Source organism: Haemaphysalis longicornis, unplaced genomic scaffold, assembly GCF_048455015.1.
Source record: "Haemaphysalis longicornis isolate Haplotype H1 unplaced genomic scaffold, Haemaphysalis longicornis Haplotype H1 scaffold_7, whole genome shotgun sequence".
Classification (NCBI taxonomy): Eukaryota; Metazoa; Arthropoda; class Arachnida; order Ixodida; family Ixodidae; genus Haemaphysalis; species Haemaphysalis longicornis.
In genome coordinates this window covers 11,718,355-11,737,939 of record NW_027526422.1, presented here as the reverse complement: position 1 = coordinate 11,737,939, position 19,585 = coordinate 11,718,355, and the positions used below count along the sequence as shown (strand labels likewise).

At 47.4% G+C, this 19,585-nt stretch overlaps 2 protein-coding genes across 4 annotated transcripts in view; both read left to right on the top strand.

Annotated features, from left to right (window-relative positions):
- Dati (zinc finger protein datilografo) overlaps positions 1 to 19,585 on the top strand; it is a 136,386-nt gene that overhangs the window by 68,212 nt on the left and 48,589 nt on the right. The window lies entirely within an intron of this gene.
- LOC144144516 (zinc finger protein rotund-like) lies at positions 921 to 13,665 on the top strand. Its single transcript, XM_077675998.1, has 2 exons — positions 921 to 1,195; positions 10,526 to 13,665. Exon 2 carries the CDS (start codon positions 10,526 to 10,528, stop codon positions 11,312 to 11,314), a length of 789 nt encoding a protein of 262 aa, XP_077532124.1. The 5' UTR covers positions 921 to 1,195; the 3' UTR covers positions 11,315 to 13,665.

The window sequence follows — 19,585 nt, the reverse complement described above, 5'->3', positions numbered from 1 at the left end:
AGCCACGACTTCTGTCTTTAAACGTAAACAAGCTAGCCAGCAAGATGAACTTCCCCCCGTTCTTGCATATTTTTACCAACGCTCATATTTCTGATCCTTTCTTTTGATTCGTTATCTGTGCTTCTGCAGGTCACGAGGTGTCTATACCCACATTTAATATGAACGGAATCTTTTTCATTTCGACTTCTATCTGTCCATATGTCCGTGGCAGCCTTTCTTTTGTGTTTAATTGTACATGAGTGGGACTGCATATGTTGTGTTACGACAAAAAATTTTGTAGGCAGAAGAAGGTGCAGAGCTGTAGTATGTACTATAACAAGTATTTAAAAAGCAAATAAGTGCTTCGTTAATTTGACTCCTCTACTCTTATGTTAATGCTACCTTCACGATTTTAAAATTAGTCTTTTTTTTTTAATAACACAACCTGTTTCTGCTCGTTATGCTATTTGCTATACATAGCTTTTAAAGGCTTCTTTTTATATAATTTCAACACAGCTGCTTCCGTGTTTCACTCCCAGTTATCTTAATTTATTGTATTGAGCAGTGAAGCTTTATGTATTCGTAAAATAAATGCGGCTAACAGTTCCAAAGGCACTCTTTTATCCTTTCTGAATAAACTAATAGCTTGAATGATTTTTATAAAGTCTCAATTAACGTTCGATTTACCGAAGGCACTTGCAATATTTTAATTTGTGATTTCGCGATTTATTGGAAAAGTGACGCCGTAATTTCATAGTCTATTCTTACGTGGAGTATATTATTCGATACTGTTTGCAACATTTACCATCTTGGTGGCCGATCGGGAGCATATTTTTTTCTTTGCCGGCGACCGAACGCGAAGTCTGTCGTCTGCTCGCGCGCGTCGTCTGCTCTAGAGCGCGCGCGGTTCGAGAGTTTTATAATGTACCCTCGTTACCAGAGCGTGGGGGCGCTGGCAGAATTTTTTTCAAGCTAGCCCTCTTTGTTCCAGCGGAGGAAGGAGGGCGGTGGACGCGTCGAAAAAAAAAATGGCCTTCGTTGTGCTGCCGCGAAAAGAAATTTTCGTTTGTCACCACCGTCCCCGCGTCCGCTGCGAGTACTTTGTGAAAATCACACTGTGAACGACGGCTTCAAGGTGGAGGCGACGTGCGGCAATGCGAAGGTTGACGAGAGAATTTGTGCGGCCATCGGTGCGGCGGAGTCGGCCGGCTTGAAGGTGAGCGAGCCTCACGGTCGCCATTTTAGTTGTTGTGACGGAGGAGGGGGCCGAGTGAAAGCGGAGGGGAAGCCGTTCATCGCTCCCAGTGGCCGGCTGGCCGGCTTCTGCCGAGCCTGCTCGGTGTTGTGGGTGCTGCCGCAGGCGCACGGTGGCTGCGGCGCGGCGCTAGTGGTGGCGGTGGTGCGCTGTGGCGGCTGCTGCAGTGGCGTGCGTCGTCGTCGTCGTCGTTTTGGCAACGTGTTGTGCATTTCCCGCCAAATGGGTGTCGACAGATGGCGAGTGAGAAGATAAAAGAGCGTTGATACGAACGATCTCCTGCGAATGGATAAGCGTGATTTTGGGTCGGGCACCTGTGGTTGGTTGTGCGTGTGGAACATTACATGGTTTCTACTAGATATCACGCCCGTGTGTACAGTTTTAGGCGCGCTTTATCGGTCCACAGGTGGTCCAAAGTAACACCTCGCCGTCCACTACGGCGCTCCTCATAGCCTAGACTACTAGATTTTATGCCAAACTTTAGACAGTTGATAGTGAAGCAAAAGTGCAAGGGATCAGAGCGCATCTATGCTAAAAAATAACGAAAACTTTTTTGCAACCTTTCTTCAGATAGGATTTTATTATTTACAGCGACACTCCAGGTTCTCGTTTCAGGAATAGCTAGTGCAAAATACAGTTCCCAGGCTGGCTTACTGGCTAATTGTACGTTATTGCCGCAACACGGGGATAGCGTTGGGGGAGTGAGTTCGAACCTCTCCCTCACCCTGCATTTTTTTTTTCCAGGCAGTGTGTAATGAGTTTTACTAGCTTGTGTTACTTTTTGAAACACTTCTTTCTATAACCTATACCCTCACCAAAAAAATTTCTTGCCTACGCCCTGCTGGAGGCTGTATACTTGGCCATTCAGACGATAAAAACTAATAACTCAGGAAAGCAGCCCATTACTCGTGCAAGTGCACAGGATGTGAAACTCGTTCAGACATACTTCTACCAAAAAAAAAGGAAAAACAGCGAACACAGTTTGTGTTTCCGGTGTCCTCACTCCTGGAGCCACAACCTTGCACTTTCGACATAAACAAGCTACCCAGCCATAAATGTTTCGTGAATCGAGAGTCAGTGAAAAAATCAACGTCAAACGGGCGCCCAAGCTGTCCAATGTGTGACTACACGTACTGATGCTATTGGGCAAGGACCGTAATGGCTGTACATAGTAGCAGCACAGACGTGAGGCACCAAAAGCACACCACAGACAGAGAAGAGCAAAGCAGTTTCACTTTATTCCGAGACAAATTGACTTTTCGCAGCCAACCTTGATGACCTGTGTCAGGCGTATTCACTATGCAAATTATTTAAAGGCACACTTAAGAGAATTTGTCACTGTTCTATTGTGGCATCTTCTGCCACAACCCTGGAATCAGAGGGCCTTTGTTTACATCCAAAGCTTGAAAAAACAAAACATGGTAGGTGTTTGTCGTGGCTCTGTTACAAACATAGCCGTGCTATCACATTTGTTTGCGATGTAGTTCGATGATATTGCAATCTTCGAAATTTTTGTTGACCTATTTTGCAATTATAACGCAAGCAACTGTTCGAAACATACTGCAAAAGCAAGGGCACTTTCATCTAAACTGTTTTGTGTGATTAAATGCACGATAATTTGCGGAGAAAGCTTGAGGTGTGGGTCGTGCAGCTTTAATGTTGACTTGATAAGCGATTATACATTTAGAATGCTTCATGTCCCTGCAATGAGCCAGGCTAGTTGGTTGTAGCGAACGCCATATTTAGCCCCGTCACACTTTGATGTACCACTTGAAGATAAACTTCTGGTGCTAAATAGCCTGAATGAATGTGGGATCATGATACTTGGAGTGGGAATACCGGGAATAAATCATGCAATTTGCTGTTGAAATCTCGAAATGTATTCCTCATAGCATTCTCATTCTTGTCTCATAAGGATTTGCTGGTGCTGCGCTCTTTATGATTAGCATGTAGTTATGTATTGGTGCGTTTTTCTACCTAGAGGAATAATTCGTTATTTCAAGCACCATTTTATTATGGCATGTGCGGTTTTCGTCTGCAAAACTACTCTGTCATGTGTCTTGGCAGTTGTCTTAAAATTCTTCCTGTTTTTCTTTTTTTGTGGGTGTGCCTTTGCCAAAAAAGATTTTTACAGAGCACGAGCCTGTAGGACATAGGGTTCCACCTGCCCGCTTGTGGACCCGCCCGCCCGTTTTTTTTTTTTTTTGCACAGTACCTAGGCCCCTTTTTTTTTTTGCCACTGTGCTGCGATTATTGCCTTTTTGATGTTCTTTAAGTGTCAATTCAGCAATTAAGACGTGTCGACAAGTTGTAAAAAGACACGTGAGCAAAGAAAATACACGGGCAAGCGCGCTCCCAGAGATGGAGGGGGACCTAAGGGAGGAATAACACAAGAAAATGCCGCCACCGCGGTCAGGACGTGCGGTTATTTTTGGGGAGCCACATTCAGAGCAATAACCAAAATCTCCAGCACTTTCAGTACAAATGTTATGTTGATTTCTCTCTAGAAAAACGCTACAATAAATGGCATTGCATGTCAAAAAAACGACATCTTTTTTTTTTCCAGAGAAAGGTGGCAACCCTAGGTGGACACTGAGATAGCTGTCACTGTCATTAAAGGGACCCTGCAGCACTTACCTCCGACTATGTGGAACGCATTTTGGTGTGATGTCTATTGTCCCAGAAATCTCCTCCCACAATAATTATAGAAATCGATTCACTATTACCGGAGCTACGCGAGATTAAAAATTGCGCAATCGTTCCCTCACAACTCAAACGTTGACTAAGCAATGAAGGCTGCGCGCTCTCTCCAGAAGAAAGAGGCAGCTTGTGGCACTCTCTTTGGTGGCCTTTGATATAACACAGGCCTGGGATTTTTTTCTTTCTATCTGCTACATGGAGTAGTCTATTTCTGGTGTGCTGCAGGACGAAGCAGGCATTGGTGCCTCCTTGCAACCGCGCACTCAGGCTGGTGCATTTTTGAAGCAATGGATGCTTGTTGAAGAGTGGTTTGGGTGAAAGTGAAGTATTGAGTGTGCCATTCTAACTCCGTGCGCACTCAACACACAAGAAAGACCAGAACTGCACGTACAGCTTTGGGCATAGAAGAGGCTGGTGCACGACGGCGGCGGATCGTCACCGGCAGTGCGAATAATAAACTGTGACATTGGCCAGCAACAGCCAAGAGGACAGCCACTGCTGTAATGACGTAATTCAAGTGGCGCATAATGAGGGAAATTCAAGAGAGCGGGGTTGGTTTTTCCTGCAACTTTTACAGGTATTTGCGAGCTAACCACTTTACGTGCACATGTAATGTTTGGCCCACGTATTCTTGGCAGTGTAATCTGAATGTCGTGCAGGTGTATTTCCACTGCTCAAATCGTGCTGCAGGGTCCCTTTAAGTTTTATGAAAGCTATTTAAAAGCCACTCTCTTAGTGCAGGGGTGGAAGCAGCTGTAAACTAGCTAAGAGTGGCACAGCTCACAGGAAGCCAGGCTATGCTGTTCCTCAAAGCTCTGCCAGGGTTCATCTTGGTCCTTGAAAACCTTGAAATCCCTTGAATTTGGAAAGATTGTTTTCAAGGCCTTCAAAGTCCTGGAATTTCTACATAAGACAACCTTGAAGGTTCTTTGCCGCTGTGCGGGGCTTCGCTAGGTAGTCCACATTGCCGGATGTGTCCTTGTAATACGCTCCTTAAAAATTTGAGCTAGGATACCTCCCAGCACAGTTTCCTCCTTAATCCAAGGCGCCTGTTTTTTTATTTCCGTCATTTTTATTTCATTTTAGCTATCATTTTAGCCGTCATTTTTATTTCCGTAGCTCAATAGGCTGACCTATGTTTTTGCTTCGAGGTGTTTAATAAGCGCCGCAGTTTCTGCCCCATAAGTCATCACCAGTGCACACATTGGTTGCATGTCTTTTTACTAACAGAGGTTGCCAACTATTTATTACTTAAGGCTGCTGGCAAAATAGAGCCAACCCTGTAGTAATTCTATGCCTGATTATTTCCTTTCGATATGGATCTGCACTGACTAAGCAAAAATATCCACCTCTTCTGGTATTTCATTACGTAAGTGGAAAGGGAGGCTTTCTGCATGTGTGCTTAGCATTATGTTCCATTTATTTATATTTATATTCAACATTAGGGCAGATTTCAGAGTACAGTTCCTTCAGAATTCTTGCGGATCATCTCCAAACACACTGAACAAGACGGCGACTGCAAAGCTCAAGTGACTTAAATATTTTCCATTTACCCATATCCCCGGTTCCTCCCAATAATGCCTCGGAGATGCCCCCCTCTAGAGACTGGCTGTAAACAATTTTGAAGGCGTTGAGTAGGCAGAATTATTTTGTCGGAGTTTTACTGAATGTGGACATAAAACATGAACTGTCGCATCCTTCTCGACTGCTGTTCTTACTGCCTCAAGCATTGGCACCTCGGCGTGCACCTCACATGCTTTTGAACCGTCATATGGCTTAACTCGGAGGGCATGTTGGGACATAGGGCATGGTGCCTTTAATGGCTGAAATATTTGTCATGAAGCAAGCGTAAAGTCTGATGGGTACATTACATTTTTTTTCGCATACCATTGGAAGAGAAATAAGAGAAATTTTGAGAACAATCACTTTTAGCGCTGCACTTTCCAGCATTACCGCTCCTTGTATTGACAACAGTTCTGTTGCTTGGGCTGCATCTCTATGGCTTATTTTGGCACGTGGACTATTGAAACATGGGGAGCCACTCTGATTGGAAAGCATTGGCTGGGTGCTTACGTGGGCGTTGACCAATTATCGCCCATGGTTGGTAACCACTCTTCCTTTCCTGGTCATACAGCGGTGAACGTTTAGCTACTTTGCCAGTCCTATGTTGGCAGACACTGATAAGAATTGTGAATTATCGATAACGGTCATGTAGTTTTCTGGCCAATTCTGCATCGATGCAGATATGACTGTACGTTAATGAGACAAAGGAAACAAGTGGTGGAATGAATTTATATAGTCTACTGTGGCAGCGTTGAAGAAACGAATTCAGTTTGTCACGAAGCTTGCGTGTATGCCCTTTGGTTCTGACAAGACAGGCAGCCAGGGTTATGTTTGCTTCTGATGTGTCTTTCCTCTCTAAAAATGTGGGGAAAAGCACAAAGGGGCAAGTAAACTATAAAGCTTACTGAAAAAGGATGGTGATCCACAAGAAGCAGTTCTGATTGGGTGCACTTATAATAATGAACTAATAGGAATTATAACTTCCGTGTTCAATACTTGGAAAAAAATGCTCAATCCTCTAACTTTTCTCATGGTACAATCCTGTAAAAGCTGGTATACATTCCAGGAAGTTGGAATTGCTAAAGCACCGAAGTTTTTGAGGCGGATTACTCTTTGGTCCTTGCTGTGTGGTTATCCATGGAAGTACTCATAAATTGGAGTTTCATTTGGATTGGACAAACAGGAATATTGAGGGGACCGCCACTGCCTTTTTAGCGCCAAAACCAATAAATATAAATATGTGGGCTAATGTTATAACATTTTTTTGCTCGTTACTTTTATTTATTTATTTATTTTGGGTACACTCATGGCCTGGAGGGTGCTATTGAGGGAGGGGTACATCAGGAAGATGAAAATGCTATAAACTTGGGATATATATTCAAAAATATGCACAAACACTAAAATAATAAATTTATGACAGTATGCAAATATGTACACAGGTTTAAAGGGACAGACAAGTGATTTTTGTGGAAATCAGCTTTTTATGTCATGGTGTAACCACAAGGACTTCATAAAGAAACTGGTGAAAGTAATTTTTATTTCGCACTGAACTTTCTGCAAGCTGAAAGGTGGTGCCATGTAGTGTCTAAACATGACACTACATATGTATACAAAGAGATGCGTCGGTTTCAATGTGCGATTAAGAAACTGCATAAGTAATAGGAAAAACTGCATTTCATTATGGTTTTGGCTGGGTACAAGTCTTTAAATACCTCTTTTCATCTCGCGTACAGTTAAAAGTATGTTGCCAGATGGCTCAATGTCATGGTTGCCGGAATTCGTCTTGGTACCATACGTAAAGCTGGTAGAATTCTGCTTTCAAATGTTCTGGGGTGCTATCAGGAAAACCGCTCCGGTTTAAGATGTTTTAAGTGATGCTCGTTTATTTTTGATACAGATTGTATACTCCACAAAATCGGTTATCTGTCCCTTTAATGCAAATCTATAGAGGTATTTGCTCTAGCACAAAAAACTAGCATTGGCAACTGGATATTAAAGGAAGTGGAATATATATAGAGAGAAAAAATGGCTCCAAGGCCACGCTGTGAAGGTGGTTGGAAAGCAAGGCAGTGGACTACCACCACAATTCCACTTGCGACATCACTTGAATTCACACACGTGGCTCTAGAAAGAATGAAACCAGAGATTCTGCCAGCCATTACCTGGGATTCACGGGGGCGCCGTCCTGAATGCAGCAGCGTTGGCCACGGCTGGGCTTGAGCTGCGGACGCCGCCGCTGTAGTCCGGCCATGTGCCGGAAGAAAGAAAACGGAGAGGAGTGTGTTTCGAAGGGTGACACAGCAGAACCTAGCCATCCTGATGCACTAGCTCGAGGCTACACCACTGCGCGACACAAGTGCAGCCACCGAAACAATCCGGAATGATATGATTGATTGATTGTAGGGTTTAACGCACCGACGCAACGCAGGCAATGAGGCACGCCGTAGTGGAGGGCTCGGGATTAATTTTGACCGACTGGGGATTTTTAACGTGCGCCGAAATCTCGTACACACGGGCGTTTGTGCTTTTCGCCACCATCAAAAAAGCGGCCGCCGCAGCCGGGAATCGAACCCGCGACCTCGTACTCAGCAGCGAAACGCCTTAGCCAGTGAGCCACTGCGGCGGGTTAATCTGGAATGTGAGCTTAGTGATTCCCATTTATACAGATTTAAACTAAGTAGTTTCGTAAGTCTGAGAATTGCGAGAAAGCTGACAAAGCTTTTATAATTGCTATTTATCAGAACCAGTTGCTCCATTCGTCTTTTGTAATACCTGTTAAAACACAATCGAATTGGTATTCAGCAATTCAGAAAACGCCGTCCCATTCGTGTGGCAGGCAGTGCGCAAAAGGTGTCGTTTCTCTAGCGGCCAGATGTCTGTGAGTGGTCTCTACATTTTGTTTTCCTGCCTTGCAAACCAATCCTTAACGTATCTTTGCCGTACGACCACTTCATTCCGTCGGGCCCGGATTACCCAGGAGGTGGTGTGGAACAGGTTAATCAATGCGTGCGAAGTAAGCGTCAAGGGATGCAAAGCTGCACCAATACAGGCCCAACACCGTCACTAAAGCAGACAACAAAGCCGACTGAAAGGTCCCGCCAACGCGCCTGCTGGGGTGAGCACGGGTAACGCTGGGTAATAGCGCCCTATCGCTGTGCCATATACACTGGGCTCCGTGAGTGAAAAGCGCCCTGCACCTCCCCAGCCGCATTGGGAGTTTCCTGTTCCCCTCACCACGAAAGGACTGTTGGCTGGTAGATGTAGAAAGCTTGCTTTAAAATTAACTTCGGTGAAAATAGGGCCACAAAACCTACATTGAAGTGAAGTAAACCGACATCTTTTTCCTAGACTCGCCACAGTTGTTAATAAGCATTAGGAGTCACGGCAGGCGATTCCACTCTGATGAGGTTTTAGGAATAAACTTATTCGAATATGTTACAGCGCAGCATTTGGGGATACCAACTTCGCAGGAATGATGTACGCTTAATGAAGCACGAGTGGGGGGGAGATGAGGGCATTTTCAAGAGTGGTGTTCAGTTTATAGATTAAAAAGAAAAAGACACATGCATGATACTTTCCTGCGCAGCGATAGTGGTGCGAGTGACAGGTGTTTTCATTTGTGTTATGCTTGAGAAATGGCCATAATCGAGAAGGATGAAACGTGCTGCTCGGTTCTGAATTGCTTCAATTGCCTTCATTAGTGATTTACTGCATGGATCCCATACTGAAGTCACATATTTAAGTTTTGAGGTGAGTGATTTATCATTAACAGCTTAAAAGCAGGTGCCAAGGAAAAATTTCGCCTAATATAACAATTCATTCAGTTTGCACTCAAGATAGTAGAAGAGACAGGCATATTCTCGAGATAACGTCGAGGTATTTGAAAGACGACACTGGCAGTAACGGCAAGCTGTTAATAGCGTAAGAAGAGGGGTTCATAATATGGTGGCATGAGAACCACATCACTGTGCATTATTAATATTGAGGGTCGTATGCCAAGTCGAGCACCAATTATCAATAGCATCATGCATGATAGTGTGTATGCATGACATGAAGATAGATTATTAAGTGCAGATGCATGACCAAGACAACCAGAATGATTTCATAAAGCGCTTTGTACACCGCTTCATCGTCTTTTGTCTCATCGCAGTTAAAAGATGCATCGAGCGCTTGGCAACAGCACTTGAGTTTTGCAGAAGCAATGTGGAGGTGCGTCTACCAAAGCTGATACAATGCGGTGTACTAAGTGCACTGCAAAACTTGCGCACTTAATTGGGAGACGCCTGCTTCTTAGTATTCAGGCTGCTCTCTCTTCTTTTTTTTTTTTTTTTTTCACTGTCTGCGCACAGACCTTTGGAAGGGTGTATGCACGGAAGCTCACCGCGCTTAAATTTCCAGGTCCGATGTCAAAGTTGTGAGATGCGTATTTTTCTAGACATTGATGACCCGCATCTAGCTCTGCGCAGCGGGTCAGTATGAGTTAGATGCATAGGCGGTGTTGTGCTGTGCTTGTCCCTTATAAAGGGACAACATGTTAAACCTAAAAGACTTTGGTAAAACAGGTGATACTGGAATTGTTCCGTATGGCCTGACTGAGGGCTGGTTGGTAACCTCAAGTCCACTTGTGGGTGGACTGCAGTGCAAGTATTTGGCAGATGCGAAACAGGCGAATGTCTTTGTGCATGTTGTGCGCCCACGTTGGTTAAGCACTTTTTGCACTTTATATCCATACGGAGCTCTCCACTACCCATGCTTCATGTTCTGTCCCTGCGCATTACCCAAAAGTTTGACATCAATGCAAACGGCTACTTTCTTGGTAAGGGCGAACAAGACCTCTGTTTATCGATATTGCCTCTGCATTTGTGCCCAACAATGGGCCTTCCTAATGCGTGCCTCATTAACGGCGCCCGCGACCCGTCGCTAGGAGGAGGGGGTGCGGTGTGCCTGCAGGGGGGGCTCAGCGCGCAGCTGCAATGCGTGCCTTGGTGTGGGGGCTGACGGCTGCTGCTCCTCCGCCCTGTTTTGCAGATGTTTGGCGCCAAGGCAGAGTTGCAGCTGCACGCGCAGGCGCACCTGCGGGAGTCCAAGCCGTACCGGTGCGCGCAGTGTAGCAAGGCGTTTGCCAACGCGTCCTACCTGTCGCAGCACGCCCGCATCCACACGGGCGTGAAGCCGTACCGCTGCGAGCTGTGCGGCCGCAAGTTCACCCAGCTGTCGCACCTGCAGCAGCACGTGCGCACGCACACGGGTGACAAGCCCTACCTGTGCCGGCACCCGGGCTGCGGCAAGGCCTTCTCGCAGCTGTCCAACCTCCAGTCGCACTCGCGCTGCCACCAGGCGGACAAGCCCTTCAAGTGCCACTCGTGCTACAAGTGCTTCGCCCACGAGGACGCCCTGCTCGAGCACATCCCGCGCCACCGCGACTCCAAGCACCTCAAGACCCACATCTGCCCCCGCTGCGGCAAGAGCTACACCCAGGAGACGTACCTGCTCAGGCACATGCAGAGGCACTCCGCGGCGGCGGCCGAGGCGCCCCACGCATCGTCCTCCTCCGCTGCGCCGCACCCCGCCCCCACCACCACCACGCCGCAGCAGCCGCCGCCGCCAACGTGGCCCGAGGGCGAGTCGAGGTTGCCGCACCCGCCGCCTCTGCAGCAGCAGCAGCAGCAGGGTGCGAATGCCGCTCTGCAGGCCTACTGCAGTCCCACGCTGGCGGCACAGCCCCAGCAGTACGAGCCCAAGAATGCTGCCAGCCAGCTCATCTCGCTGCACCAGATCAGGAACTTCGCTTCCATGCCGCCGCCCCCACACGTCTGACGCCCTGCCCCGGGCGGTGCCCTTGGGCCCCTTCAGAGCGACAAGGCCTCGGAGCCTTGCCCTCTGTCCTCATCACCATTCTACCAGCCATGAGGCCACAAACTGTGCCGCGTGAAGTTCGTGCCCGAGACAGTGGCCATGACTGGTCTACGAAGTGCGTGGGCGCTGGTGCCAGCAAGTGGCCCACCTCGGTAGGAAGGGCATCCTGCCCTCCTTCCATGGCACGGGCGCGTGATTGTTCTGGCAGTACTTTTCAAGGCGGCAGTCTGGATTCACTCACCGCTCCCATTTTTGCACTAAACTTGCAACCAGATAAGAATGCATGCGGAACTTAACTGATGGGAATGAGATAAAGAAATTGTTTTATGGCATGAACCACCATTCACTTCGTAGCTAATGAGCTGTGTGCTCAGTGTTGCAGTCTTTTGTCAGTGCTGTGCATAAACAGTTGTGCTTTTGGGATCAGATGTGCTCATTTCAACTTGAGTCTACTTTATGGCAGCAAAATGCAAATTTTTGTGCACTGTGCATGTGTGCGCACTAAACAACAGTGTGGATGCTCCGACCGGAAGCATTAGAAAACTGTGGTGTCATTGCGTGACGGCTGACGTGGCTGGTCCGGAATATGAAAACAATATGTTTAAGCGCATTGTTGGCAATGCAACTTGCGCAAGCCATGTCGAGGGCAGCTAAATGGCGACAGCTTACAGTGTTGCTAGAAGAGCTTGTTGCTTTATGCAAGGCATGCATCGACGTGGCACATTCGATCAAGGAGTTTAGATTGTGGTTTGCGACGTCGCTACTCAGTGGCTTATAGGACACAGGCTGTGAGGGGCCACCAGTCTTAGAAGACTGCTACGTTCCATCACCTACCGTCGTATGAGCGAGGCAGCTCTAGTTTGAGATGGCATTTCGGATCCCAGCAATGACGGCTTCAGCAGCAAGATGACGAAATATGCTCTGACCCCTGGGGAATTACGTGGCAAGTTCAAAAAAGAACAAATATTTTTCCCTTGTGATGCGGATCTGTTATTGTATGAAAAACAAACGTATGGACTCCTTTGATAACGTAAAATGCCGAGTCGTGAACTAAACCCAACATCGTTTTGTTAACCCGAAGTACATCACTACTCCAGGCGATTTGGACGGGTGAAAGTCACGGTGACTGCAATATTGCACACGCCACACACCCTTTCCCCAAATTCCTTCTGGTCTCTTTTCACCTGTGATAAAGTCTCCACGCAACTTCCCGTGGGGCAGAAGGTGGGCGCGGCCAAACCTGACGTAGTGTTGGCACAGTATTCTCTTTAAGTGGGCTGTCCACGAAGCACTTGGACTATTTTTTTGCTGTCGTGTGTTGATAATGGGCAGAGAATGTGTTCTGTTCAAGAAGAATGAATAAGGTTGCTCCAGTCCTACGCAGCCACTGCTTTAGAGCACTGGTATGCCGGACGTGCCATCACCACCTTGTGTTGTACCGGACTTAAATTTAGCCCCTTGCTATAGATTGTGCCCGAGTTTCTCACACCGAGTGTTTTGCACTGACCCCAGCCTGTTTGCACCACGTTTGGCTTGTCCTGGTAAGCGCTATGACCAGGAACACGCCCAGAGTGCTTGGAACCACAGCCAGACATTGCGGTCACTGCGTTCTTTGCCTGGATGTCCACAGTACAAGCCCCTTTTCAGATTTAAGGCATCTGGCGCATCCCTGTCACCATCTCATAATGAGCATTCTATATTTAGTGTCTGTCATTCTACGGTGACAAATGGCATCGAGCAGCTTAGTGTTCAGTGAGCGAGAAATTTGCAGCGTTGGCTGAGAATAGGGAGGGGCCACGATTTCACAGTTCTTTTATCGTGTTGAAAAAGGACATTACGCCATTCATTAGGCTAGACTGCGCATCAGTTTGACCTTTTGGCAAAATAGGCACGCTCTTGATGGCTTGGCTTTAACTCAGACAGCTAAAGCATGACACTGCCTCACAGGCAAGTGATTGTCGCGAGTGTGCATAACTACATGCATTCGTCTACAGCCGTGTAAACTCTGGCGTGACTCGTCATTTTTTAACGATTTATTGGGAACAATAGTTTGAGGTGATCACAGTGCCGTGGGTATATGGGGAAAAAATTTTGTCCCGAGACGTGTCTGATGTTTGAATGTCACTGCACCCCTGAAGGTGTGATTGCAGTCTTGTGTGTAAGCCTGTGTTGTGTCCGGTGCCAGGCACCGCCCCTTTTATTTCGAGTAAAGTTGTGATGTGTGTGTGTGTGTGTATGTGCACGTGTATGTGTGGCGTGCCACAGTGCTGGTGCCCCTCATGTCGTCTAATAAAAAAGTCATTTTACTCCAACTCATCTGCCGGGACCCCTCTATGTGCCTTTCCTTTCGACCTACAGTATTTTGTCTGGAATTCAGCACCTACAAGGCGCAAGAAGTAGGAAATGTGGCGTGTTGTGGGGCCTCTCGTAACATGTAGCCGCACCTTGTAGCCGAAAAGCATTTGAAGAAAACTATTGTGTCATTCTGAAGTCTTAATCATATATTTTGACCTCAACATATTTTTGGTGAAAAGTTTGAGTCCGCAGTTTTTGAGAGGTAACTAGTTGAAGTTGAACTCAGTGTTATAGACAAGGGGGTTGCGCACTTTACATCGGGAATTTGCCTTCAAAAGGGGTGAGGACCGCAGTGCTCAAGAATGTTGTCCTCTCGCCCAAAGGGGCTGTCCGTACCTGATGGTTATCTGGCATCCTTAAAGGAGCCATGAAGAGAAAATGCAAGTTGGTTTTATTCGAAAGATTTCGTGTTTTATAGTGCCCCCAGCGCTTGTCCGGATACAAACGGTGCTTTATTCACTGAGAAATTAAACAATTCAGGTTAAAATTTTGATTTTCCCGCTCAATCGTGCGTTTTCGTGGTCCCAAGTGACATCACAGGAACCGACCGCTCTGCAGCCTAGAGTACCTTCATTCACGCTTCCGCCGTACAGGGTAGAGACACGTAACGCTGGCGCCGCCATGTTCGGTTGCTCGCTCGCCGCCGAAGCAAGTCATTGTGTCAAAACCGCGCTAAAATTATCGCCGCAACGCGGTTTACTGAAGAAGTTTGAATCATATTGTCTGTTTCGCGTTGCTAGGTCTCGTGGGAAACGAAAAGAATAACGCGTTGAGCCCGTTGGCCCAATTGCGGCGACACGGGACCGTTCAAAGGTTGTCTCCACCCTGTACAGCGTTGTTGGTTTGTTCCCGCGTTTCTTTACGTTCCGTAACCTAGATGGCGCCACCATACCGTGGCAAGCGTTTGGTTTGTTTTTGCCCGCATTTAAACCTGGCTTGTTTTTGTTCTGGGAGAAAATATTCGTTCCCTGAAACAGTGCTCGCTCGACAAATGGGGTCCCGTAAGACACCGTTGCTTGTGTCAATCGGCCAGTGTCGTCTGAGACAACCCCAAGCCCCGTAGTGCTGTGCAGCTAAACCAAAGCATGCTGTGCGCAGTACGAATGCATCAGTACTTCTGTGTTTACATGTGCTTTCGTAACTTCCACTGTTTGTCCCATCATTCTTATTGCTTTGTAAAGAATGTGCCCTAAATTTAAGCGCAAATCGCTCGTTCGTCTAGTTTGTAAGCTCTACCTAATTTGCGTCTGCTTCTGCCAGCCTCCGCCAATCGCAGAGCTTAGCTCATGTGACATCACAGGTTCTGTTGCGGGAAATGAGCTGGTGGGTCGCATGACCATTCCCGTTTTTCCTAATTATGTAGCTTATTTGAGCGAAGTTTACGTTAAAAGTGGCGTCAGTATGATTCTAACGAGACAATCTTTTGAATGAACCAAACTTGTGTTTTCTCTTCATGGCTCCTTTAAGCTTTTTGACGGCCGCCACCGTATGTATGCATCATCATTTGACATGCAAGCAGCCTTCGTCTTGGGATACTGGCGTTTATAATTGCCCATCCTCGGACGAAAAACATTAGGTGATTTGAGAGAAGCGCCGTAAGAAGGGGTGGGCAGACGGAGGGAAAATGGGCCAAAGAAAAATGTTGACATTGTGCATAGAGCAACATGCGTCAAAAATATGTACAAAATGTACATTTTCTGCTAGGTCCAAGCGAATAAGGATGCAATGGAAAGTAGAAAAAGATCGGCCGCAATGACCCAAACAACCGAGCGGCGAGTTGACTACTAGCAGCAGCGTGCTAGACCAGGTCGCGTCACAGACACAGAACATGAGGGCAAGTGCAGCACGCGGAAGTTTCGTTCTCAAAGACCGTAATTGAATCTGTGGTTTGAACGACCCGAACCTACGTATTGGCGCCGCTTAAGCTGAAAGCACGAGCCAGCGTCATTAGTTTTGTTCTTGTGTTTCACGCCGCTAGCCCCGGCGCGAAGCAGTCTCATCTTTAGTATTTGGTCTGCTTTTACTCGGCCCTCTTTGGTGCTGTTTTTAATTGGAGCTTTAAAACTTTAGTTGCATAATAACGGTGTAATGTACTCGTCTAATAAAAAAGCGCTGTAATGTTCGCGTATGTATTTATACTCTGTCTCGCGTATGCCCAGGATTTGCTTCACGCTGAGCATTGTTGACATGTACGAGCCGTGCCACCAGTTTCGGTCGTTTGAAAAGGTCTTTCCGTCATATACTTCGTCTCCACGCTGCTTGTTATGACAGCAATGATTGTGCAAGGGGCGGTGAAAACAGCTGCAAAAAAAAAAGTGGCGTCGTCGAAAAGGCGGCGCAAAAAAAAATGTTGAAGCATAAAATCTGGCGAGGTTTGTGATGTGCTTCGCATGTAAAAGTAACGATTCATTAAAACGTGGGCTGAGGGCTTCATAAGCGTTTAGAAAAGTACTTTACTTGTCGCTCTTGTGTGCGTGAATGGATTTAGCGGTACGTAATGCCAGAAATAAAGCGCGCTTTTCAATTCCTGGGATTGAACAACAGCTTAAGGCAGGAGCTGGAACCTGCCATGAGAAACCATTCGACAGTTCTCAACTCAAAAAAAAAAAAAAAAAAGAGCACAGAATAAGATGGGTAGCACAAATTGTGGCGGGCATAAATCACGCACACTGGCCAACCCTGGAAGGTCAAAGGATGCAGCAATCTCTCTAATTGAGCAGAGGATTTGGTGTGGTGTGACGATCCCGCTTCTGTCTGTCACGCGACACTATTCCAAACATGGCACACGCCCACGCCACGACCACTTAAAGGGGCTGTGAAAACAAAATACAAGATTTATTCGAGAGATTTCGTGTTCAAATACAAGATTTATTCGAGAGATTTCGGTGTTCAATGGAACCCCCAACGCTTGTCCGGCAGGAAACGAGGCTTTATTCACTGAGCAATTATAAAATTTAAGCCAAAATTTTAATTCTCCTGCTAAATCGTTTGTTTTGTGGCGCCAGCGATGACGAATTCAGGGAATGTGCCTAAAACGAACGTCAGTATGTTCACTGCGGCTGCTGCAAGCGCGGAAGGTGTATTTTCTTGCCTTGTTAAGATGGCGTAACGACTGCCGCTCAAGGGCCGCTGCCAGAACTTGCTCTGTTTTTGACCATATTTGTACTGTTACAGTTGATAGTATTTGTCCGTGAAAGATTGGGTGGGCTCGACAAGCGGTGTCGCGCAAGTGGCGATGTTTGGCTAGAGTGTCGTGCCAGACCGAGCCCAGCACGCCCGACGGCTGTTCAGCTTTGGCCGGCATAGTGTGCGCCGTACGCACTGGTGCGCTTCTATATTTACGTGTTCGTGCGTAAGTTCTGTTTACCGCACCATTATTACGGCTATAAAAAGAATGTGCACTAAATTTAAGCGCAAACAGCTCGTTCTGCAAGCTTATAATCCCTGTTTGATTTGCGTTGCATTTTGCCGGTCTCAGCCAATCGCAACGAGCTGCCCATAATACGTCATGAGTTCAGTGCGGAAAAGTAGCCAGGGCGTCACATGCCTATTCTCTGTTTTGCTCATTATACAGCTTATTTGAGTGAAATTTGCGTTAAAAGGGATGCCAGAGTTATTCCAACGAAGGAATCTTTTAAATGAGCCAAAATTGTATTTTTTCTTACGGTCCCTTTAAAGGAGGGCCTTCGATCAAGTGGTCGTGCCCGCGCGATAGAATGGTGAATTTATACATGTAAATCGGTTTCTGAACGCAATGGCGGTGTTGAACGCAATGGCAGTGTCCAGGAGCAAAAAACGGCCCCAGACGCGTATACGACCACGTTTCATATCAATTCGGGGCATTGAGCAGGGATTGTAAAACCCGTGGGAACTGCTCTAGAAGTGCCGGCTTGCTTGTTTGCTCGATCGCTACCTCTATTGCAGGTTTGCTCATTCGGACGGTTCATTTTCGCATTCCACACATTCGACGACTTTGCGAGCATAATCGGAGTCCTATAGCGCTCGTGAAGTCGTCGTCCGCTGTTCCGCGCCGTATGTCTCGCGAATCACCAGTAAGCCCAAACAAACCGTCGCCATTTTAGGCGTTCACAACCATTCTCTTGGCACCAACCATCCAACAACCAACCCACGCAACCGAGGTTCACAAAATCACTTCCCCCGTAGACCATATGTTCATCAAAATCCTCCCGCAACGTTACTGTATCTAAACTAATGGTGATCTTTGCCCTTCGCTGGCCGCCATTGAGCCTTTAATTGTCATCATCAGCATACTAAACTAAAGCATTTACTGCCCAGCTGTAAACGAGAAAGAGGGAGCCGACTTTCCCGGCATAAAAAAAGCGTACAAGACGGCGCTAAGGCTACTGACATGCACGTCAACAAAAAAAATCTAGTGGCCTTAGGAGTCCATAACACATTTCAAGAACATACAGAAGCCCAACTCAAGGCCCAGACCGAGAGGCTGATGCAGATCCCGACGGGTAGGACGCTCCTGCGCCATATGGGTTACACAGAACAAATGTCCAATACAACAGGCATTCTTGACGACATCCCCCGGAAGTTCTACGTGCCCGCATACCTAAAAACATGGACCCCAACCTAAACCCAACGCCAAACAAGAGCGGACTTCATACGCCGCACGTTCTCCTCCAAGAACACCAGTGAGCGTGGACGCAGCCACACAAAAACGAATGAAAGGACGCAAGGCGGCTGTAGCCATACTCAGACTTCCATATGATCACCTGTTGCTCGCGACGTCATTGTACCGTGGCAGAAGCCGAAGGGCCAGCTGTCGCTGTGGCAGCGGTGGAAGGCTTCCGGTCGGGCCGGTCACCTTCCGACTCGCAAGAGGCCTGTAGACACTTTTTGGATGGACGAGTCAGCCATCACGCACTCCGTGTGCTTCTCCAGGATAAAGGAGGCGTACCCCAGCACCTTGAGCACCCATCTAAGATCCAGCACATGATCCTGTTGGCTCCGGCGCACTCGGGAATAGAGGGGGAACATAGAGGCGGTCAGGGTAGCTGAATCATATACTACAAACCGAGCGCCGGACGATTCCGACCTCGATGAACCCACGCCAGTCTCACCGGAATGTTCGGCCACACTGGCACCAGGCAAAAATACCCTCCGCCACACGAATCCCTGACGAGGGTACAAGCCACCGACTAGAGACAGCTGCGGACAGGCACGTTTCCAAACATTCTCAGCAAAATTTTCCCGACTCGATATGCAGATGCATGCCCATTGTATACCACACCATATGGGAATGCCAAAGCACAATGGGGCATCCCCAATTATGATCCCCCATATAGGAGAGGATCACATATGGGTCATCCTCACCTCCCGCACTCTACCAACCTCGGCATGTCACCACTGTTGAAGAGGCAGCTGCAATCATATGAGCAGCTGGAGGCACGGAATACCTCACACTTGTCGCCAACTTCCAAACCGCCTCCTGTCAACTCCTTCAAGGCCAAATGTTTGAACCTGTACTTCCATCTTATTGACTATTCACCCGCTCCCAGAGATTCACATCGTCTGGACTCCTGGCCAGGGCCGTACCCAGAGGGGGGGTTTGGGGGTTCGAACCCCTCCCGAAATCTTTTCCAGGCAGCACGTAAACAATACTTACTGTTGCTTTCAGCCAAATTACCCCCTTCCCAAAATTCATAACACCCCCCGAAAAAAATTTCTGGGTACGGTCCTGCTCCTGGCCACGAGTTCTTGGTCAGGAGTGAGGCAGCCCACGTCGTTTCCCCCGCGCTGTGCCCGAGGATACTGCCTGAGGACATCGACCTGGACCAGGCTCTACACCCTATCCCCCTCACTGCTTCGGCGTCCTACATAATTACCGTATCTCACACCGTACCCCCC

Coding starts and splice junctions, on each gene's coding strand:
- LOC144144516 (XM_077675998.1), top strand. CDS start 10,526: ATGTTTGGCGCCAAGGCAGAGTTGCAGCTGCACGCGCAGGCGCACCTG.